Source organism: Sardina pilchardus, chromosome 4 (genome assembly GCF_963854185.1).
Source record: "Sardina pilchardus chromosome 4, fSarPil1.1, whole genome shotgun sequence".
NCBI classification, from domain to species: domain Eukaryota; kingdom Metazoa; phylum Chordata; class Actinopteri; order Clupeiformes; family Clupeidae; genus Sardina; species Sardina pilchardus.
In genome coordinates, this window is record NC_084997.1 from 30,023,000 (window position 1) to 30,047,190 (window position 24,191).

Consider the following 24,191-nt stretch of genomic DNA (forward strand, 5'->3'; position numbering starts at 1 on the left):
GATTTCGGGAGGACAGTCCGGTTTTTGAGCCCTTTGTCGGGACCTCTCTCATGCGTCCTCATTTTTGCCCTTTTGTCCTCATTTCGGGTAAAAAAAAAGAGGGAAAAGTGAGGACGCACAAGAGAGGTCCGGACAAAGGACTCGGAAACCGGACTGTCCTCCCAAAATCCGGACGTATGGTCACCCTAGTTGCTACCCCCTTGCTACCCCCTTCGGCCACTTAGGCCGAGTGATTTGCATGTGGCACCTGAAAAGTAGCATTGTTCACTGTGTTGCATTTTACAGTGAAATGTGTACACATTGTAATTTTGTCATTTTGGGAGGCTAGTTAGACCAACACACTGAGCTATGCTAAGCTATGCTAACATTGCGTACTTCAGACTGAGTTAAGTAACGATCAGACAGGAAGTGCTTTGCCACTAATAAAACACAAGGGCCACTATGTTTTCACAAAAGCGCTGAAACTTTTCCGCTTGGAGTTTAAGTCAGGTCACCTCCGCAATAACATGAGGCATAGCTCTGGGCACATACAGTGAGCAGCAGGTAAAACGTTTACTGCCAATACCAAACAACAAAAAACAGTGTTCTGTCTGATTGCCCCCTTACTGCACACACACAGACATGAAGGGTATGTATCATCTTAACAGTAAATAAGCCAATTTCCCAAAATGTTGATATGTTGATAGGGAAACAGGAACCAAAATTAGTGCACCGACAACCTCTCAAACCACAACACATTACATTTATACACTGTGAAATAACATTTACCTAGATTTACATTACACTACTTCAGGTCACTCATACAATCACTTCAACAATGGTTGCAAAATTACAAGTTAATTCCACACGCCTTGTTCACATGGTGGCCATTGTAAACCAAAACGAGGCTACAGGTACAGTACACACACACATAGGATTGTTATGTTCTGAATTCGCCAGTAGGTAGCAGAAATGCATTAGTGATATTGTCAGTGTACCCCATATTGGTGTACACAATGGAGTAATGTGAATAATGTGAATAACACTGTGAAGGGAAAGTAATTTTTAGCCACAACCAGCAGTCTCAGACATGTCAAGATGTAGCTGGAGTTCAAATTGGGAAACATGAGAAAATGGATATTTATGTTATAATTCAGCTTAATTATGTCCAGAAGAAATAGGTTGGAAAAGACAAAAAAATTACAAACAAATAATTAAGACGAGCATACTCTTATATGTTCTTTTATTTAGACATACTGTACCTTCATCGAGATGTCCTGGAGAAGATTTCTACAGCTATGCCTGACAGCACTGTTGTCAGTACACCTCACTCCTCAGCTGGATGAGAATGATCCGTACTTCAGTCTTGATGTTACCATACCTATGCCTTCTAAACTTGTATTGCATTTCGACATTTTACGCAACGGAACATCAGTCTCTCTGACTCAAGTAAGACATACAGTGTCTATGAGAAAAGTATTATGTTTCTATTTTGCAGGAAATAAACGGAGAAATCATGGCAATGTGAAAAGTTGATCCATCTATACAGTAGCTTTTGCCCAAAACCTGAATCTTTAGCGGATGGAACTGAATTATCGCCCAATCCATGCCTTCCTGTATTTGATCAATAACCGCCCCACAGAATTCAGGCAGAACAGCAATGTGTTGTTTTTAGTATATGCTGAATATCTGGAGGTTAGGGACAAACAGCTGCAAATACATTTTGGAGAGGTCCATTATTATTTCTGTGTCCAGCACATTTCTAAAAGAATGACTCGTCAACTTTGGCAAATTCAACAAGCTTTGCCAGTTTTAACCTGTGATTGTAACAGTAAATATTGCGATAATTACGCTGGCTATGTTGGCTATGTGAAACCCTACACATTACAATCTTAACGATGCAAAGTGTCAGCTTACAGTACAATCTCCAAGCAACTGATGGATGTGCGTATTATAGGCTATGTCAGAGCACGTCTATAGGCTATGTCTTCCTCCGCTTCGTCTGAAATGTAATATTCCAAACTTTTTTGTCCTTCTTCCCCTGCATTTCTGACATTAGCGAACTAATGTAAATATTCACTTAACATGCCAGGCAACACTGACATGCTACAGCAGCGAATCAGAGCACAGCTCATTATATATAGGTGGAAAAAAGAAGCGCTTTACTGTAGGGCTATTTGAATAGGTTGCAGAAGGCCCTGTTAAATCGATCAATATTCCATTTATAAAAGCAGTAAAAGTGGAGATATCCAAGGGGGTTAATACTTTTTAATAGTCACTGTAACTTCACTGAGTCTCATGTTGTTACTCTGAATTGAAGAAGTAAGAACAGAAACATGAGAATATCAATCTGTGCTAGATACATCCCAATGTAGTGTTCTGATCCTGAGGGTTGGTCCATTTGTAGCCTACTGTCAGTGAGCTGGTTAATCTCTTTTGAGATTATCTGGGGAGTGTGCTGTGTTTCCACTGCGCAAGAGGTCTAATCAAACGGCATCGTTCAAATGACTCTATACGCTAGAATAGTCTTTTGACCAATCAGACCAACGATCCGGGTGCGCCTGGTGGATAAGCCAGTTTGTGATTGGTTCCAGCAAAAGTGGAAGAGAAGCAGGAGACAGGAGTGCAGGTTTCCAGCCTGAGCTGCTGGGTTTACCCAGTCTATGGGCCGGTCTTTGAGCTGATGAGCTGTTAAAATAAAAAAAAAATGGAAGAAAAGTCATATTGATGTTAAATTTAGTTCAGTTATGTTTAGTTCAGTTCAAAATGTCCTCGCCTCGGTTATTTTGAATTTTCCTTTCCTGTGACATTACAGCTAGTGAAGCTACACTGTGAACATTTACAAGGCTTTCCCAAGCTTTGTTAATGTTTGTGTGAGACATTTAGAACCCTTCAGTCACTTGTTAAAAAGAAAGAAAGACAATTGAGAAAGTGATATTTAAATTTATCATGTGTTCTTTCTTATACCTACCTTCATGAAGATATACTGGAGAGGAGCCATAATGGGATTCCTGGGCGTGTCAGCTGCTTTGACTCGTCAGATAGATGACAATGAAGTCTACTACAAGCTTGTTCTTGGTTTCTCCTACGGCATTGCTACACTCAAACTGGACTTCGACATTCTACGTAATGGAAATGTATTCAATCTGAATCAAGTAAGAAAGACATGACTTTACTGAGCTAATGCTTTGGTTTATAGTCTATGCAAGCAATGGAGACAGCCGTCAACGCAAAGCTTTTCGATGTTCCTTCTCATAATCTACTAGCCAGGCTGAACCCAGACGAACCCATTAACAAATTTAAATTTGTTATGCAGGTCTGTTTGGAAAGGAACCCGTTGACGCCTGTTTCCAACTTGCCTATATATCTTTCTTGTAAACAAATGCAGTTTAAATCATCATCATCATCAACCGTTTTTTATTCAGGGAAAATTGACTGAGCATCAAGCTCTTTTACAGCAATGCCCTGAGTCACAAAACATATAACAACAATAATCAAAATAATAAAACAAGAAAAAGAAAAAGATACAAAAAGCAAATAATTAAACTGACACAAAATAGCCAGGTGCCAGACAGAGCGGCGTATTCGCACAGCGTTCCTGTACAGACATCAAGACAGACATTAGACAACCACTACAAACATAGCGCATTTCACGTGCACAGAACCCATACACAGACAGTGCCGAACGGAGTGGCGTAATCGCCAGCGTACCCGTGGCAACAAAGAACAAACAAATTTACAAAATAACAAGACACAACACAAAAGATGCCGGACGGAGCGGCGTAATCGCCTGCGTACCCGACGGACACCAAGACATACAAAGACAGACACCAAACAACAATTAACATATAATAAAATAACATGGATTAAGATATAAGACAGACAAACAAACACAAATCAATGCAGTTGTTTACTCAATTTCGAAGTAAACCCTTCTTGCATAGCTGACTGCCTCAGAATATCTTGAGTAGACTATGAATCAGACCTTCTGTAAACTCTTTGAAAAAGTGAGAGAGGCCTGAAAATACCGATCTGTACCAGCTGCATGCAGCTGCAGAGTTTGAACTTCATCACTTATATACCTTTGACTTTGGGCTGGTCTCATCTGATTGGTGTTGCTGTGATGATGCGTCATCCAATGACAATAGGTATTTATCTAATACCAATCTTCTGATACCATCTTAAGCAACCAGTCTCTGTCTCACCTAGTCCACTTTATCTGTCAACATAAAATGCCCTAAAAATACTGCTACGGTAAATTACACTGTGAACATTTACAAGGCTTCCCTAGCTTTGTTAACGTTTGTGTAAGACATTTAAAACCTTTTACCTATGACACTTAACAGTGTAGCCATTGACCTTTACCCTTCATCAGCAACTTCTACAAAAATTCTCACAAATTGAGATTTTCAGTCACTTGTTAAAAATAAAGACAATTGAGAAATAAATATTTAAATGTATCGTGTACTTCTATTTGTTCTTTCATATACCTACCTTCATGAAGATATACTGGAGAGGAGCCATAATGGGATTCCTGGACGTGTCAGCTGCTTTGACTCGTCAGATAGATGACAATCAAGTCTACTACAAGCTTGTTCTTGGTTTCTCCTACGGCATTGCTACACTCAAACTGGACTTCGACATTCTACGTAATGGAAATGTATTCAATCTGAATCAAGTAAGAAAGACATGACTTTACTAATGCTTTGGTTTATAGTCTATGCAAGCAATGGAGACAGTCGTCAACACAAAGCTCACACACTTTTTTTGATGTTCCTTCTCATAATCTACTAGCCAGGCTGAACCCAGACGAACCTGTTAATAAATTAAAATTTGTTATGCAGGTCGGTCTGAAAATGAACCTGTTGACGCCTGTTTCCAACTTGCATATCTTTCTTGTAAACGAATGCAGTTTAAATGCAGTTGTTTTCTCAATTTCAAAGTAAACCCTTCTTGCGTAGCTGACTGCGTCAGAATATCTTGAATCAGACCTTCTGTAAACTCTTTGAAAAAGTGAGAGAGGCCTGAAAATACCGATCTGTACCAGCTGCATAGTTTGAACTTCATCACCTTCAACTTATATACCTTTGACTTTGGGCTGGTCTCATCTGATGGGTGTTGCTGTGATGATGCGTCATCCAATGACTAGTCTTTACCTACAGTATGACAATAGGTATTTATCTAATACCAATCTTCTGATACCATCTTAAGCAACCAGTCTCTGTCTAGTCCACTTTATCTGTCAACATAAAATGCCCTAAAAATACTGCTACGGTAAATTTGTGCTAAACCATCTTTTATCTCAGGTCTATGTGAGCTGAAGAAGTATTGAAGATGGCTGTGTGGCAGGTGAGATGTTATATATTGTCTCTGCTATTACAAAAAAATACTACATGGGACAAAATAACTGCAGTTATGAGGTTCAGTGCTGTAGCCTACACCATTTTGCATTAAAGTGCAATATGTAGTGCATTGCAGGTTTTTCTGTAAAAAATATTGTATTTTCTCCATATGAACAGCAAATAATCCTTACAAAACTGCTATTTTGTCACTGTCACATTTGTGAATGTAGTGACATCATTTTTAACAGTCTAATGGTAAAATGAAAATAACATGTTTATTTAACAAAAAAACAGAAAATCGACCACTAAACAGTGCACTTTTCTGCAACTTTCTGCAACTTTCCGCACTGCTATTTTCAATGACACCCTTCTCATTACATAGACTTGTTATCACTTATCGACATTCACCGATTTGCTATGCAGATGACACTCACATTTACCCATCTTTCCCACCTGTGGCTTAACATAACATTCTGATCCGATTTCTTCATTCCTTTGGCTGCGATCAGACTTGGCGCAATTTTTTTTAAGATGCCAGCATCCATTGTACATTGTAATCCCTCAACTGCATTTTACTGCCAGCAGTTTTTTTTTTCCTTTGATCAAAAATGCGCCCTGGCCCACTCAGACACCAAGTGTGAACATAGCCTCAGGGACATTTTAGAAAGGTTGACACCTTCAACTTAATCTGAATGAGAGATTGACACGTTACTTAATCTCTCCATGTTCATTCATTTTGGTTTATCTTTACTGACCCCGACTTAATCGGTACATAACTTAGGTGTCACAATTGATGATCAACTACATTTCTCTGAACTAATAGCCTCAGTCATAAAGTTATGTCAATATCAAGAATGATAATAGGGCATACTGCACCCATAGGTGACTCTTTAATTATCACATTTATATGTTTGCACATTTCTCGAAAATGGCCTAGCCATACAATTATTTAATCACTGTAATCTCTGAAGTGATAAAAATGTACAGTGTAACATGAGACCACATATCTCAATTGAAATTGGTTCTGCAAAGGCTTAATTGAATTGTGCCTTTCAGGAGCGATTCCATGATATCAGGGGCCACAAAGTTCCATATAATACATTTCTTCATCTCCAAAGACACATGTATGACCCATAAATAGAGATTTAAAATGTGCCTTTTTTCTCACGTCTCTGCTCATGGACAGGAGGTGACACCGATGCTGCTCTCAACTTTCAAGCAAAGACCCAACCACTTTTTAACCGGCGGGTGCCGTTTACCATCCACGAGACGCTTACACCCCTCCGCCACAGTTTAAATCAATTTTATGCATCGTATTGTTACATAGCGTAGTCATATTGTACACCATTTGAAATCTTGGAGTCTTGAGAAGAGTGATCTACATTATCAAGTTTATTTTATTATGTCACAATTCAAAACTAAATGAAATGTCCACTACACTTCACAGTTATTGTTTCCTAAGAAACTACAGGGTCTCAGCTTTCCAAACAGGTCAAACATTTGATGATAGGTCAAACTATGAGGAAACATTGCCCTCAGTGCCCTATCAATTTACACGGAAGTAATGAATGGCGGACTACATCATTTTCCCCCTTTTCTCTCTCTGGCCTCTCTACAAGATTGTGTTTAAGGCACTAATTTCATGGTGTTGTACGTGATTAAATGGTCTATTCTGCTATGTTATAATAAATGATGTCCACAATACATCTAGTTTGCATACTTAACCAAAACCACCCGAATACCACAGAGTGCAATCATTGTGTAACAATGTTTTCCCTGTCACATACCTGGCAGCGGATTAAGACAAATGTCATAAATTGAATATTTTATGAACATAAGGTGAACATACCTTAAAAAACAAGTTTCATTAACTGTATTTAGAAATCTATTATAATTTGAATTTGTAAAGCATTTTGGTTAGTGAAAGCCATGTTTCAATGTGCTTATGAATACATTTGCATGATGCCAAACATGACTAGGTTATCACTTCTCATTTGACAAATACATTTCAACCTTCAGTTGAGTACATATGCCATTATAGATCAAGGAGAGAAGAAAGATTGAGGGGACACCGCAGGGGGATGGGAGGCTGGAGACCAAATGGCAATATCTTCTAGCTTCAAACACATACAAAAGGCACATTGATTACATTACATTACATTTGGCTGACGCTTTTTAACCAAAGCGACTTACAACATGGTAAAAACATTTGTACGTTTTTATGAGCAATTCTAACAATAATTTTACAACAATAAGTGCATCAATGAGTTCAATAAGTGCATCAATTAAAGCAACACTAAAGCACTTTTCCTCTGTCGCACACACGCTATTTGTTTATCCAGCAAATAACAGACAAGGTAGAATATGTTGCATGATTTTATGAAAGTATGATGTATTGCGACATCGAAGCAAGTCAGGACACTACCCCACCTCGTAAAGTTACATAGTGCGGTTATAGCCGATAGAGGGCCACGAAGTGAAAGCAGAAGTGCCGTTCACCCTGTTACAAGTTGATGAAGATGAACTACTGAAATGATTTTGGAAACATTATTTTAAGGTACGAAAAACTCTTTAGTGTTGCTTTAAAGTAATTGTCCATAGGGGGAGTGCAGCTGGGAATGAAGGCCTTTGTCAATATAAGAATCTTTCCACTGCATTGGGTATGCAAAGGCCTGTGAACAGAACAAACCTGTTTTTTTTTATATTATTGTTGTTAGCTTCAACCACGCCTGACCTGTTAAAATGCCACAAATGCTGCTGACAGGTTTGATTGACGATCATTGTCTCTCATGCCTAATCTCAATAATTATTCCGGGTTTGGCAGCCTCATCACATACCTTTGGAGTTCTCACGAAATTATACTCACCTGCTTAACCTGTTGGAGCATTATTTTTACTCATTTCCTGGAGTAGGCCTATTCTGTATGATAAAAGTTGCACCTGTCCGCATAAGGACATTGAACAATTGGGAGTGGGTCTGGAAAAGGTTAATTGATTTATGACTTCTACCAGGGGTGTAACTAGCAGTGAAATAAATTCATCTTAAATTGGTACATTCAACTCCTAATTTCAAATGCTTAGCAATCTTGTAAACAAAGGTTGTTTCCTCAGTTCCAAAGTAATACATGTCTGTGCTGGATTTGCGATTGTATTTGTGTGACTGTGTTTTACAGTAGATACATTGGGAATGAGCTTCAATGGCCTCTTGGACCTGCTGAGCAAATCCCAAATTTGCAGAAAGATCATATATGGGCATTCCCAGGCAAGACAAGCAAGTCATGCTACGTGAATCGACTGGGCAAAGTCACCAAGACAGGCAGACTGTCCTATTGTCCTATAACCTCAGCTTTTTACTTTTTGCTATTGCTATTATATACAATATCACTATGCCAAAAGGTGCAGAAATCTGGCTAAATGACACAGCAGGTATTTTCAAGTATTAAGCTAATACAAATGTATTCGTTACCGTTACGATGAATTTATTTTCTATAATCAAAAACTAGATTTGTGAATTGTTAAGTCCTATCATGCCATTTGGTTTATGGATGCCTGGTGTATTCACTGTTGTTCATGGTTTGTGTAATGAAGGGGGTTGGTACTCAAGTATTGAGTCAGATTGAGTCACAAAAACCCTCTATGAACAATAGACCTTAATAAGGGCCTGTCCCAATTCTCCTCTTCCCCTAGATTTTTGCCCTAAACCCTAGATGTTGCGCGTTCCCGTAGGGGAGGGTGTCCCATTTCTTTAGGAAGCAAGTGGAAGTGCTAGTTTCCCCTTAAAATCTACCGTAAAATTATAGTGGGCTCTGATGCAGGCTTAAAACGAAGTGGAAGATGAAATGAACGACATGGCAGACATCGCTGGAAAGCGAAACTTAAAGATGACATAGAATGGAAACCATTTTTGTCTTGGTTTTGATGAATTTGGATACGATTTCCCGGACTTGTGCTGAGATTTGAGATGAAAAACTAACGACTAAATCTAGAGAGGGAGTGTTAAGATGATAAAACAATGGCCAATGCTTAAAATGTGTCATTTTGCCTTGCTGAACAAGCCTTTGTGTACACAGGCAGGTTTTTCAGCTTTCTTCTGATAACTTAGCATGTCTTTGTGTGCGCTGAAAACGACTATAGGAAAACTCCACTCAACAATAACCTGTCTGAACCAGAGAACCAAATGACATGGAATGGTTTCATATATGTGGGCCAAACAGCAAATAGGCCTACTAGAGAACCACAGAGCACAACCTTTAAATTGTTTGTTAAAATGTTGTCCATGTCACACTGCTTGGCAAAGGACGAAGAGGAAGGTAAAGTACTGAAGAACAAGTCATGCAAGGGAAACTTCTTCTGAATGTTTCCTGACACCTCAAAACCAGTTCACTTAGCTCAGGATGTTGTGTCCTTCTACAAGGAAGTACTTTATGTACGGTATGGCTTTAAGGAAGAAACAGGTTAGGTAATGTACATTTTATATAGACATAAACAGAGACAGAGACACTATCTTTTTAACACTGAACCTGATGTAATTGATAGAAATATGTTTAATTTCTTTTCCACTTTTCAATTGTCTGTAAATGACTTTAGTTGGACACCCCTTATACTAAATAAAATGGGTTTTGTTGACATGCCCACTTGATAACGATTGAGAACATACAGTACCTCAAAGCCATACAAGAAAAGCTGTGATCTTTGCCCATATAAGGAGATCCAGTATCTAGCGTTTTTTTCCCCCAGCGCACCTGTTAATCTCTCATGGGGACGAGGAAGTCTGGAATGCACCTGTCATCTCATTTGCCATAGATGCAGCAACAATGGCATTGATACAGGTACCTGTATGGGAAATTCTGAAAAGTGTGATGATATATGCAAATCATTTCCTGTCATGAATAATTTTGACTGAAAGAGCCAATCACCTAGAGACATTAGTCTTAGAAATACCTCAACTGACTGACCGCATTTGGCAGAGGGTATATACCTTTGCTATACTTCATACCAAGCAACAACCTCCAAACAACATGCCGAGAACCAGAAGCATGTATACTTCAAGGAAATCACACTAAACTTAAAGTTTTCAGTCAAACTCTGTCCACTCCAGCACATGAAAATATGGCATACACATTCCACATATATGTTGCCAAATGTTTTTTTTTCTGATAACATAAATGTGATACCATAAGGAACTATAAAGAACAACAAAAACATACAAAGAGTTTGCACCAATATTAACCTCATACTGACAAGACATTTTTTAGACATCCACTCCAACACTTTTCAAGTGTTGTTTTTTTTTGTGATCAAATATTTTTATTTAGTAAGCCACACAAGGTTATAGAAAACCATTGCTGTCAAATTACACATTACACAAAGTATGCCAAAGACATAAGAATGTGTCCCAGGGCAAAAACACAGAGGGGAAAGAAGGGAAGGGAGACATGACACCACAATACCATCCGATAACATCCAGTTGTCCGGTAACATTACATTACATTACATTACATTACATTTGGCTGACGCTTTCTAACCAAAGGGAGAGGGGGTAACAAGGGAGACAAATAGAAATGGACATACACAAGCAAGCAGACAAACAAACAAACAAAACAAAAAACACACTTAATGAGACATATAGGACTCCAGCTAGGAGTTTTGCAAAGATTTCTTCAATCTGAGTTTAAAACTCAGAGGTCGGTAGCTAGAGCATTCTGATGGATCCTAATCTTTTTTCAGAAGCAAGGAAATCAAAGCTGTAATTAACATCCCTTGAGAACTTACCCTTCTCATAGAAAAATGAATCATGTCAAAAAGGAAGGGACCCAGTTGCTCCCAGAACTCAGGGGGGGTCCCATCCAATTTCAAGTGTAGTGTTTAGGATTATTGCATATACATTTTCAGAATGAAGTTATCTTGTGTAATGGTAGACAGAGCAGCTTCCTGATGACTCCAAGAGATTTGATCTCATTTGATTTGATTCAGGGACTCACTGCTGAACCCGCTCATTCCAATGGCTGATACAAAGCACACACCCCTTTCCAGCCATCCACTCCTGTCACAGTTAAGCTATACTTCGATAGGATCAGAGTGCTGGTGGACTGGGACAGAGGGAAGCTGACATTCTCTGATCCACGTAATAACCTAACCTTACACACTTTCACACACACATTTACAGAGAAAGTGTTTCCTTACTTTTTTTGTTAAGGGCGCTTTCACACCACTAATTCGATTATTTGGTCTGCTTCAGGCAGTGAAATTGTTATTATGTAGCATATAGACTACAGTGAGGTCCGCTTTCACACCAGAAAATGAACCAAAATTGGCCTGATTGATTTTTCCTCAATGTTTATCTTCCGGTAGAAATCGGCGCCAATTTTGACTCACTATTTTGACCTACAGTCTATGGTTTGGACCCCAGTTCGCGTTCTCACCAGAGGGACCGCACCAGAGGTCGACTTTTGGTGCGGAGTCAAGCGGACCGAGACCTCCTCTTTTTGGAGGTCTCGGTCCGCTTGTTTTGGTGCGCACCCGAGTGCGATTAATGCTTACACACCAACGAAAACGAACCGAACTAAGAGGTTTTGGTACGAATGGACCGTTTGGTGCGCACCAAACGATGTTGGTGTGAAAACACCCTTAGTCTCTATCCTTCTCTTGTCTGAGGATCTTACCAGTGAAGGCTGCAGTTCAAGTAGAATAGCTCCGTCAGAGTTCACAGGGTGAGTGTCCTGCAGGAGAGACTGAACACACACTGTGTTCCGACAAGCATTTTTGGTTTTGGAGTCAGAAACATTAGTCTGTCTCTTCTCTGCTGTTCTCACATGACTGTTTAACAGTACAAGCTCGAAGAATTTCACAACTAGAATTGCCAAGGTGGTTATTTTTATCATTGGAATTTAAACTCTTTTTAAAAAAATAAATAATTAAATAAATATATGAGTGGTCAAAGACCCAAGCCAGTGCTTCTAGTGTTAACCACTGCCACCTAGTGGATAGAGAAAAAGATTTTACTCTGTCAAGCAAAGCATCCTTGATGCTCATGCCAATAGTTTTTGTTTGAATTCATTTGTGGTGGTCAGCATTATTATGACCGCCGCTAGCATAGGTCATACAGTGATTGCCAAGTTTTTTTCTTCTTTTTTCCCGTCATCGACTTCCTGAATTTTTGGTCAACGATTTCAGGGACACCGTAACACTGGGGCACACAAAACTTGGTCGGCATGTAGCATCAAGACTTCTACGGAAACATTTTGTTTGGTCCCCGGGGTCCACTCCACCCCCGCACTGGCCCCCCCAAAACCCAAAAATTACAGTTTTTCCTAAATAACTACCTGAACCGTGGCACCGAGGTATGTTGGTCTCAAGAGCCCGCATCAACTTAGCTTATAACCAGTCACTTCTGATTTGCACCCCCATGGTAAAAAAAAATTAAAATGCAATATTGCTTTAATCACCCCTATCTTCAGATGAGACGTTATGAACTACCAATTTCATATGTATTATTAACCTGACATCCTCTGGGAGTATGCCAAGTTTTGTGGAATTTCATCCATGGGGGGCTATATAATAAACGTATTTATGTGTACATTTAGTGACTGGTCACCCAACAGCCTGCAGATGCTGCTATTGAACGAATGGCTGCTGGTTGAGAATGATACTGTCACACTCACACACACGTACTCACACACACAACAGATTCACACCCACAGATAAACACGCATCCACAGATTTCACACACGCACACACACACAAACACACACATCCACACACACAGACACACACACACACACACACACACACACACACAAACTACTTAGCGGCGGTCATATTGTGTACCATTATGCGTTGCATCTAGTTATAACCAACACGCAGCGAAGCGGTTTTTGTCACCCTTTTTTGTTTTTTGCCATAATCAATTTTCCGTCAAGGATTCCCGGGACTCTCATTTAATGTATAGTGCCACCTAGTCAAAAATGAAAAGCAAAAATTAGGCATTGTAATCGCAGGTAGTTGACAGGTTCAAAACTGCTCGGAATGTGAAGGATTGGATCATTATGACACCTTCTGAATGTATGCCAAGTTTTGTGTAATTTGGTTCATGGGGGAGCATACATTACAACATGGGTTACTTCATAACCTGGTTTTCCTCTCTTTGCACAACCAAAACTTACTGCTGCTTTTTCTGTATATACCATGCACTTTTTCTATGTGTATTAAATTGTTACTCCCTGCTATTTATGTGCCTGTTGGCTGCTGTATAGCCTTTTGTGTGGTTAGTGGTTATATTGCCTGTTGTGTGGGCTGTGTTGGTTTATCTACGTCAGACTGAACTCTGGATAAGTCCGGGATATCGTGTATACAGGAGTATATAGCCTTTAGTGTCACTGTCACTTTTATTGTAACTTTAAATTGAATTTCAGTAAATGTCATGGACATTAGTTAGCACAACTTATAAACATAAACATACAGTATACTTTACTTGTAATGACCAAGTTAGTTTAACTGGGAATTCTCAGTAATGTAAGTGCACTACACTAAGCCTTAGTTTGCGCAATTTGAAATTACAGACTACTCTGGAATAAGAATTTCAAGTGCAATCGGTGTGCATGCTTTTAAATAGTAAGGTTAACTAACAGGTAAGTACAGTAAGGTTAACAAATAAACTTCAGCAATTCAAGTATAGCTTACTTGATTGTTTACTTTTCTACCTCAAAATTACGCAACACTTATTTTACGCAAGTAATCTCAACAAAAGACCAAAAAAGTTAATTTGACTTACTAGAACATTCTAAGTAAGGAAAGCAGTGCCATAGCTTATAAACTACTTCTTAATATTGAAAGTCAACTTATTGATTTTATCATTCAGATTGTAGTTATATATTTATCCTGTTCAATACACTCTTAACTTCAGGCTGCATTATAACATCATTAAAGCAACACCATGGAGTTTTTCAACCTTTTGGGGTTCGGGTACGAACCTGTACGAACCAAAGAACTACAAAATTCGACTGCTTTACGGCATATAGGGCACACTTCCCCCACCACTTCCTCAAATTCTGTGCGAGCGTTGAATAGACAGTTGATGCCTTATAGTCGGCAGGCCAAGACCCCAAAAAAAACTTTTGATGGCATTTTTTGTTAAAAGTTGGCAACCATGCCAGAAGTTATCATAGGGTCTGAGGTTCCAGAATCCAGTGGTTGCCAAAATCATATTTATAAAATAAGGTCACATTTGAAGGTCAAAAGGTTGAAAACAATAGATTTTAATGATTTGTCTTTTGGGGGGGCTCTATTTTCATGACATCCTTTTTAAAAGTTGGCAACCATGCTAGAAGTTATTAGTAGGGTCTGAGGTTCCAGAATCCAGTGGTTGCCAACATCATTTTTATAATTTAAGGTCAAATTTGAAGGTCAAAAGGTCGAAAACAATAGATTTCATGGTTCGTCTTTTTGGGGAGCTCTATTTTCATGACATCCTTTTTAAAAGTCGGCAACCATGCTAGAAGTTAGTAGGGTCTGAGGTTCCAGAATCCAGTGGTTGGCAACATTATTTTTATAATTTAAGGTCAAATTTGAAGGTCAAAAGGTCGAAAACAATAGATTTCATGATTCGTCTTTTTTGGGGGGCTCTATTTTCTTGACATCCTTTTTAAAAAGTTGCCAACCATGCTAGAGTTATTAGTAGGGTCTGAGGTTCCAGAGTCCAGTGGTTGCCAAAATCATATTTATAATTCAAGGTCAAATTTGAAGGTCAAAAGGTCAAAAACAATAGATTTTATTGTTAGTCTTTTGGAGGGCTTTATTTTCATGGCATTCTTTTTTGAAAAGTTTGAAAGATTTTTTTGATAAATATTTATTTTTATTGATAAATAATTTGGATATTTAGAATTGATATGGTCATTACTCCTTTATGCTATGAATAACACAAAACGTTCTCTAGAGAATATATTGCTAATGAATAACAAGAATTCTTCTTTATTTCAAGGCAAAATGTCAATGTCAATTCAAATGTCAATTCAGACTGTCTGAATGTTTTTGCAATATGCAATGTTTTGCAATGTGCACTTTTTGTTGCTGTATTACAAAAAGGCTGTCTCGTCCTGATCATGTTCCATTCCTACATTGTTGAGACATCCATCAGCATCACAACCGCATGCAGGTGTGCAAGGCTGTCCATTCTTAAGGCAAGTGCAGGCATGTGTACGGCACTTGGTTCTACAACCACAAGTTATCAGCTCCAAGCAACTACTTGGAACAGGAGGTTCCTGAGCCACACAACCACCAAGTGTTGGTCTACAACCTTCCAACCACCTGTCTCCTCAGGGATTTCACTAATGGCAGGGTCAGACTATACAATTTTTTTGTCACTCACGATTGTCGTTTACGATCTACCATGTCACACTATACGATTTTAGAACCATGAAAACCTCTCCGCGTCTTGCTCGGGAGAGTGGCCACATACACGGAAAGCATCGGTCGCGTCATACAACAGCCGTCAAATTTCTGACAATCCAGTCTTTTGGTCGGGCTGTTTTAGAACGTCGTGAACGACAAATCGCAAGTCATGAAGCATGTCACATTATAAGTAGGGCTGGGACTCGATTAAAAAAATTAATCTAATTAATTAGAGGCTTTGTAATTAATTAATCGAAATTAATCGCATTTTAATTGTATATAAATATATGACCTGAGAACAGTGAGAAGTATTTTTTTTTTTCACATGGATTTTTAGTATAGCCTACTATTGGATAATGACTGAATACATAGGCCTAAACTTAAGCAACAAAAATATTGTTTATTAATAAGTCCAACAGACCAGTGCAATTTTTGCCATAAAGTGTAGCAATACCATATTTAGAAATAGTACATTTTCAGAAATTCATGTAGCCTATAGATAGGTAGACCTTCTGTAAACTATAATACTGTGATATCCTGTTAATTGTGTCACCTGTTACCTTGAGTTGAGTTCATGAAATTGTTGTGTCCCTTTAAGGGGAACTAGGGGGCGGAGTTTATGTGTGCGTGTGTGCTTGTATGCGGTTCTGAGTGTGAAGTTTCTTTTAGGTCTATGAAAGTTGGACATGGAATTAGGTGCGGTGGATTACTGTTATAAGCGTGAGTTGTGGCTGTAACAGCAACTCGGTTGCTATTTGTTTAATAAATAAAGCTCAGAGGTTTCCCTCAAGTGTCTGGAGTATCACAATACTTTGTCCACGCTAGCAGCTAGCTGCTTTATGTTTTGCACTGAGGTGATACTGCGGTGAAACGTCCTCGTTGCATAGGTTGCACACAACCATGCTCTTATCTACGCTTCCATCCGCTCGTTTTTTGTAACAACATTTCCCATCCACGGGGCCAACCAACGCGGTCACATCAGCTTCTTTGTTCATGTTCACTGTGCCACTGTGGTTTGTTTTGTCTGAACCGAACTCATGCGCGTTACTTGGTGCTCCAGTATAATCGGTCCGTCTGAAACTCATCCAGTGAGAAACGTTCCGCGGTGCAAAAATAAATAGGCATACGATTAAAATGCGTCAATTTTTTTAATGCATTAATGTTTGTGTAATTAATTAATCGAAATTAACGCGCTAAAGTCCCGGCCCTAATTATAAGATTCACTCCGCGTTTGATGTCGTGCCCGATCATTGGAAATCGGATACGACGCTGTAAACTTGTCGGTCTTGACAAATGGCCAAAATCGGGCTGATATCGTGTAATCTGACCAGGCCATAACATCTACCTTGTGAGATTGCAGCCATACCTTTGCCTGGTAATTTGCACGTGCAAGATGCAATGACAATGCATCACTTGTTGGAGGTAACAATTCCATTGCCTTTTTGCCTTTCTGAAACAAGTCATGTCTAGCCCTGTCAATACCCAAAGATGTGCATGGTGCTTTGTACAGATGGCACAAAAACTCCTCAACGTCACCTTGAGGCCCATCCCAACCAACAACATGTAACAGTTCTGGGTGTTGCAAATACACAGTCCAACATGACTTCTTCCCATGTCCAGCAAATGAGGAGACAGTATCGCAACCAGTTAGGGCATGGAAGCCGAGTACATTATCCACAACTACCCGAGGTAGAAACTCATTGATAAGGTGGACTGGGTAGCACTCATATTCCTTGGAAGTCCCACTCATCATCCACACCTTGCAGACTTGGTCCCTAGTGAAGTGAAGAAGCAGAAGGAGATCTGTATCACGGCACTTCACAATGATGTTCTCGTACCCAGCATTACTGTAATTACTTCCAGCATATGTAGGATGATGCGTGTGTCAGCCTCCTCATAGTTTGCCTGTAGACCATGCATAATTCCACGTGTCGTCGAAAATCCACTGAGAATGGCAACTTCATGGAAAGTGTGCAATACAGTCTCTACTCTCGGTTTTTATTTCCTAATGATGTCATTATTTCATGTCATCCGCAAAACTGAAGATTTTTTTTTTTTTGTAACTAATCACCTAACCGTGTGTTCACATCAGAAGCGACCAGAGTGACGAAAGTCATTATTTCTCTGCAAATTCAGTGGCAAGGCAAGTTTTATTGATATAGTGCATTTCATACAGGGGGGCTCAATGTGCCTCACATAAAACAAAATAATAAAGCGAAACGAATTGGGTGACCAGATCGAAAAATTTAAAAGTCTGAATATGCTAATGAACTATGATGTAGCTCGGCGAAAACCAATTGGAATGTACACATTTTCGACAGGCCAGAGCCGCTCTATGATAAGCTAAATCAAACATCCCAATATAAAGTCATGAGTGGATAAAACAAATTCATGTTGAAGCGGACTCATGTTGACGCTTCTTCAGTGAGCCCGGCGACCTGGTCGCTTCTGATGTGAGTGTTAAAATCTAAATTCTTTTCACATTTACCTATCATTGTGGCTAGTACCATCTGGAACCTCAAACCACACTGTTCTAGCATGGTTGGCAACATTTAAAAAGAATGCCATTAAAAACAGGTCCCCAAAAAGACAAACCATAACATTTGTTTATTGTTTTTGAGCTTTTGACCTTAAATTCTAAATATGATTTTGGCAACCACTGGATTCTGGAACCTCAGACCCTACTGATAACTTCTAGCATGGTTGCCAACTTTTTAAAAAGAATGCTATGAAAATAAACCCCCCCAAAAAGACGGACCATAAAATGCATTGTTTTTGAGCTTTTGACCTTCAAATTTGACCTTAAATTCTAAATATGATTTTGGCAACCACTGGATTCTGGAACCTCAGACCCCACTGTTAACTTCTAGCATGGTTGCCAACATTTAAAAAAGAATGCCATGAAAAAAAGAGGTCCCTAAAAAGCCAATCCATAACATTTATTTATTGTTTTTGAGCTTTTGACCTTCAAATTTGACCTTAAATTCTAAATATGACTTTGGCAACCACTGGATTCTGGAACCTCAGACCCTACTGATAACTTCTAGCATGGTTGCCAACTTTTTAAAAAGAATGCTATGAAAATAGAGCCCCCCAAAAAGACGAACCATAAAATGCATTATTTTTGACCTTTTGACCTTCAAATTTGACCTTAAATTATGAATATGATTTTGGCAACCACTGGATTCTGGAACCTCAGAGCCCTCTAATAACTTCTAGCATGGTTGCCAACTTTTAACAAAAAATGCCATCAAAAGTGTTTTCTAAGCACATTTCCTGGTGTTGGCCTGCCGACTATGAGCTACGTGATCTTTTGGCGTTTGAAAAAAATAAAACCCATGAAATTATATTCATATAATGATATGCTGAAATGCATGCTATGGGCTAGGCTATCTGGAATAGCTATACATTTCACACGCAACGCAGGCAGTCCGAGTTTGCCCAAGACGTGAGAACTCCTCCTGCAGAAATCGGCTTATCAACAAAAGCACGTGTATCCTAGCTCTGTCATCTAGTCACTAGATTCTAGTGTCATCATGCTGCCAACCAAACTGCACGGGAGCTGGTTATGTGTGCTAGTTATAGCTCAACGTGTAAATCTACCGCCTATAGGCTACTGACCAAACAATTATCTTGAAAAACAAAGTTATCACGTGTAAGATTCTGTCATCATATTATGAGAGCTCTGCCTCTCCAAACATTTTGGGCGTACAAATATATGCCACTATGGACGTGAATACCATAGAATACAATATCTGGTGACCATCGATTTTTTTTATATGCTATATGACACTAAAAATGACCACCCTAGATTAGGCTACGCTATTGCTCATAAATATCGTAATCGTTTTTTTTTTTTTTAATAGCTAGCCTAAGTAGGCCTAATTGACCAACAATGACCAACATCATCCCAATACCGAGAACGTGCACAGACCTGAGCTGAAAGACTAGTTTTACAAATGTATCACATAACTGGTATCGTAGTAGGCTACCACATAATTTAATATTTAATGTGCAGCCTAAGTCTAGCCTATACTGTACGCTATGTCTAACTTGCTTCTAGTGTAACCGTGACAGATTTTACGACATAAGTAGAAGAAATGACCGTTTCCCAACTGTAGGGGGACCCTGAGAGCAAAACTTACATGGTGTTGCTTTAATGGTATGCAAAAGAAATAGATTTTAATTGTCAAAATGCAAGAAAATTAGCAAGCATAACGTAAGTCAGGAATTTAATGGATTTTTTCAATTTATATAGACAATATTTGTATCCACATAGACAAAACCCATTTACTGCTAAATTAATGTACATATGTTTTGCTACAAAATACACACTCTTTAGTTGGCATAGTAATAAAATGTGCCATTTACATCAACATTGATAATCCAATAGCTGAAAGTGAATGTTCAATTATGGAAGAACATTAGGCACAGAGAGTAGCTGTGACATGACAATTTGGTGAAATCAGTCCTATAAAAAACAAGTATTTGTAAAATCAACAGTTTTTGTCATAATTATACAGAAAAACACCGTGACCAGGTGTTATGACAATCTGAGCAATATTTTAGCAACATCTGCACAATAGCTGACCTGATATGATGACAGAGCACTGTGGCCTATGGCTACAGATACAGTCCTAGCGATGCACTAGTCCTGTCAAGTGGTCAACTGAAAATGTGCTGTAAGCAAACTTTTGAAATCCCCATTTTATATTTTATCTGTGATTGCATAGTGCATCTTTAGATTACTGAATTAGTGGCTTTAAAGGAACCGTATGTAAAAAATGTACTTCAATTAATCATAAAATGGCCCTGATATGTCACTAGACATCAAGAAATCATGCTCATTTCAAATACTTATATCACTCACAACAGTAGTCCGGCCAGGATATTGGCATTTAAAAAGTGAAGTTGCAGCCCTCAGCTGATGTTGATGTTTACATATTGTGTGTTTTGGCCTGATGTGCCACCCTCCACCTATCTACTAATCATGAAGTCAGTAGTGTTTCGGCATCCGGGTTGCCAACTTCGACTCAGTGGGTAGGGGGAGGGGATGCACCACTCTACAATATTTTGAAAGTGATCGCAGTACCGGTTTTGGCCAAAATCCTACATACTGTTCCTTTAAGCTGAACTATCTCCTCGCTTGTACTCTTTTTTAAACATCGAAAGTAGATTAAATTTAGACCTTTGCAGCTGGTTTCTAGGATCACTCGCATCCCTGTTTTGCGACCTCTCAAACTCTCTCACTGCACGACCACAGACATGTAATTTCAGAGAGACTTCACAGTCTTCACTCTGACCTTTCACCTTCTTGTCAATCAATCCTAGAAGTTCTCTTATATATGCGTCACTGTAGCTCCTGCTGCTCTGTACTTTCCCAGACACGTAAGACTCGCATTCTTTAATCACGCCATCACAGATGCTCTGGAGGTTTTGGTGATTTTGGTTTCTTCCAAGCCACTGTCTTTTCACAGTGAATTTGTCCCGTCCACAAATCTGCAAATTGGTCTCTGAGAGCAGCTTTTTGGTCTGTCCGGACTTGGTCTTGAAATGTGACAGCAACACAGAGAGAACACTCTGACTGACTTCTTGCTCTGGTTGGAATCCTGGGCACATTTCACCCAAAATGTCCTCCCAAGTATTCTCGAATTCTGTGTCAAGACCGTCATCAGATAAAACTATCATTTTCTCTCGACAGACTTGCCGCAGTTCTTTAACTTTTCTCCGTAATGTCTCATTCTGGATTTTGTTCATGTCCTTTCCTTCGCTGATCGTATTTCGTCTTTTCAAAGAGTCTTCTAGAAAACGTTCTATCTCTCTTCTTAGAAATGTAATATTGTTCTTGAATTCATCTTTGTGTTCTGCCCCAAAAGCACTATAGTCATTCTTGGCAAAGTATTCATCAAGGTGTTTGTTGATCTTTGCCTCTTCTTTATCCAAAGCTGTTGCTGCCTCTTGTAGTATTTCTGTCACTTGGGATTTTGAGAGATGCCTACCTCTGGACATATTTGCTTCTTTGTCAGCATACCATTTCTCCATTGCCGAGCGAAATGACCAATCCCATTTTTCATACTCTGCATAGAATGTGGTATAAGCTTGAAGTACAGAACTATTCTTGAAATTAAAGAGGAAGTTCTCAAACTTCACCACTTTCAATAAATCTTCTGTGCACTTGGTGAATGCTCTTGCATCCTTCCTCTCAATGTCAGGAGGTGTTCGTAAGGAACCAATCAAGCTCTTCTTGAGTTCAAAGACAGCTTTGCTGTAGCGGGCATTTACTTGGGCCATTGGGGGTGTTCCAAGCCAAAGTCCAGGAATATAGTAGCTGTCTCTGTCAGGCACAAAGTGCATCACATCGGAGAATTTTGTATTGCAGTCCTTATTCTCAATTTTAGCTGCTGTCCTGGTGATGTCGTTCAGTTGCTCCTCAAGTTTTTTCCGGTCTCTCATGTTGTTGTCACGAAAAGACATGTCCGTCACATTCTGATGCACAAACAGACATCTGGGCTTCTTCAGAACCTCCTTCATCCTAAGAAAGGCATGGACCACAATCTGCAGAATGTCTGTCATCTCCGTAATGTTTTCCGTTGAAACATTGATAAGGGTGATGTCACTGAGCCCTATGACAAGTGTCGCTAGTTCATTGTCGTGTTTGTAACTTGCGTCCAATGATGCCAGTGATTTTAAGCCCTCTGTGTTGATAATCATGATGAAGTCACACTTGAACTCAATTTGGACTTCATCAGATACTCTAATTAGCTGCATGAAGGCTCCTCTGGTGCATCTTCCACTGCTGGTGTCAAACTGCGCTCCAAACATGGTGTTGAGTAGGGTGGACTTCCCAGAGCCTTGTGGCCCTAGCACAGACAACACCTGGATCCTGCTTTTGGTGGCGACCAGCTTATGCAGCTGATTCAGGACCTCTGATATCCACTTCATTGGGATGTTTGATGCATCTCCATCAACGAGCTCAACTGGAAACCCATCCAGCAGGATCTGAGCACACAGAGGAGGAAGGTGCTGGACTTGTTGTCTAGCTTGGTTATTGTCTGGAAGGGAGCAAGCACACTCATAAAGCTGGCCCAGCTCACGGAAGAAGTGTTCAGGACCCAACAAGTGCTTGGGGAATCCTGCATCTGCCTCCTTGTCTCGTGATGATCTGTGACTGTATGTGCTCCGTTGCTCAGGATTCTGATGACAAATATGGTCCAACTTAATCTTCAGCCACTTTAGAAAGTAGAGACGCACTGTTTTAGACTGGGATATTCCAGCTGTGAAGTTGGTCATGGCCTCAGAAATATCTGTCTGATACTGCTTCTTTCTGAAATTATACATTTTGCTCTGGAGTGAAAGCTTGTACTGCTTTATATTTTGCTCCCTGTCTACATTTTTCATGCTGTACATTTCTTCCTGGGTTTGGCTAATTTCCTGCCACATCTGTCCATGCAAAGGTAACTGGTCCTCTTTGAACTGTGCAACATCCTTAACGGTGCTACTGATTGCTTCTGCGTAATCTCTACCCTTCACACAGTCTCTGCAGTCCTCATCAACATGAATTCCAGCTTGACGAGCAGGAGCAGCCATGTCCGCAATCTTCATCCATTTCTTTTCAGTGACTCTACTCACATATAATCGAAGGGTCTTCACAAACTCTTCATCATTTTGTCTGTTCTTGATGACGGCATTTGTCTCCTTGATATTGAGTTTCCTGCAAATATCCTTGGCACCCGGAGAGCTGGTTACCAGGAACAGTTCTGCTTTGCTGTCTGTGTTGGTCAAAGCGGAGAAGTCGCCCTCTGGGTCATCACTGAAGATAAAAATGGCCGCTGAGGTCTGAGACAGGAAAGACATCTGTGTCTTGAACAACTTGCCATCTCCTCTTAGGTTGGCCATGGCGACGGGCTCTCTGAACAGGTCGATCTTTGCATTCCCACAAGGCAGATACCAGCTGACTTCAACCAGGCCATCTGAGATTCTCCTGGGCACATCACCACACTCCATATCACGATGAACAAATGTGTCGATTGGCTGACTAAGACTACTGAGCAACTTGTTAAGGGTCTGAGATTTGGTCAAGCTGCTCTCTCCTAGTCTAACAAAAGACACCGTGGGAATGTCCATGTCTACGACCCTGCCCTTCACAAATGCCCTGTTACCCGCTGGAGAGTAAGGTCTGAACTTTTTAACTAGATCTCGCATGGCCCACAGCATCAGAGTGCTCTGCTGCGTATCACAGTTTGGCAACAGCAAAGGAACAGCAAATTGGCATACAGACATTTTGGAGACCATTTTCTGTCTGAGGAAAGGATCTGCACAGTGGAAAAGAGCAGTAAATAGATCTAGAGGGTTTATGGTCTCAGATATAGATTTAAGATCACAGTAGATATGGTCATTTTTATCGACCTCTACATAAATTGGATCTTCTCCAAATCTGTTGTGTCTAGGATTAATATCGGCTATCATCAGTTTTCTTAAGAATGTC

The 24,191-nt window shown here is 39.7% G+C and overlaps 1 protein-coding gene and 1 long non-coding RNA gene across 2 annotated transcripts; both read right to left on the reverse strand.

Annotated features, from left to right (window-relative positions):
- Window positions 1-528: 528 nt before the first annotated feature.
- LOC134078812 (uncharacterized) lies at window positions 529-5,009 on the reverse strand. The gene is made up of 2 exons (XR_009938871.1): window positions 2,951-5,009; window positions 529-2,667 (listed from the first exon to the last, which is right to left on the reverse strand). It is a non-coding gene; the product is annotated as an uncharacterized LOC134078812 (long non-coding RNA).
- A 12,421-nt stretch (window positions 5,010-17,430) lies between these two features.
- On the reverse strand, window positions 17,431-24,172 carry LOC134078950 (up-regulator of cell proliferation-like). The gene is made up of 2 exons (XM_062535115.1): window positions 21,815-24,172; window positions 17,431-17,481 (listed from the first exon to the last, which is right to left on the reverse strand). Exons 1-2 carry the CDS (start codon window positions 24,170-24,172, stop codon window positions 17,431-17,433), a joined length of 2,409 nt encoding a protein of 802 aa, XP_062391099.1.
- Window positions 24,173-24,191: the final 19 nt, after the last annotated feature.

Bases quoted from the DNA above. Each gene is read 5' to 3' on its own strand.
- LOC134078950 (XM_062535115.1), bottom strand. From the start codon at position 24,172: ATGATAGCCGATATTAATCCTAGACACAACAGATTTGGAGAAGATCCA. The intron at 17,482-21,814 runs GTACTTCAAGCT...TCACTTCACTAG, and splicing joins TTAATTTCAAGAATAGTTCT to GGACCAAGTCTGCAAGGTGT.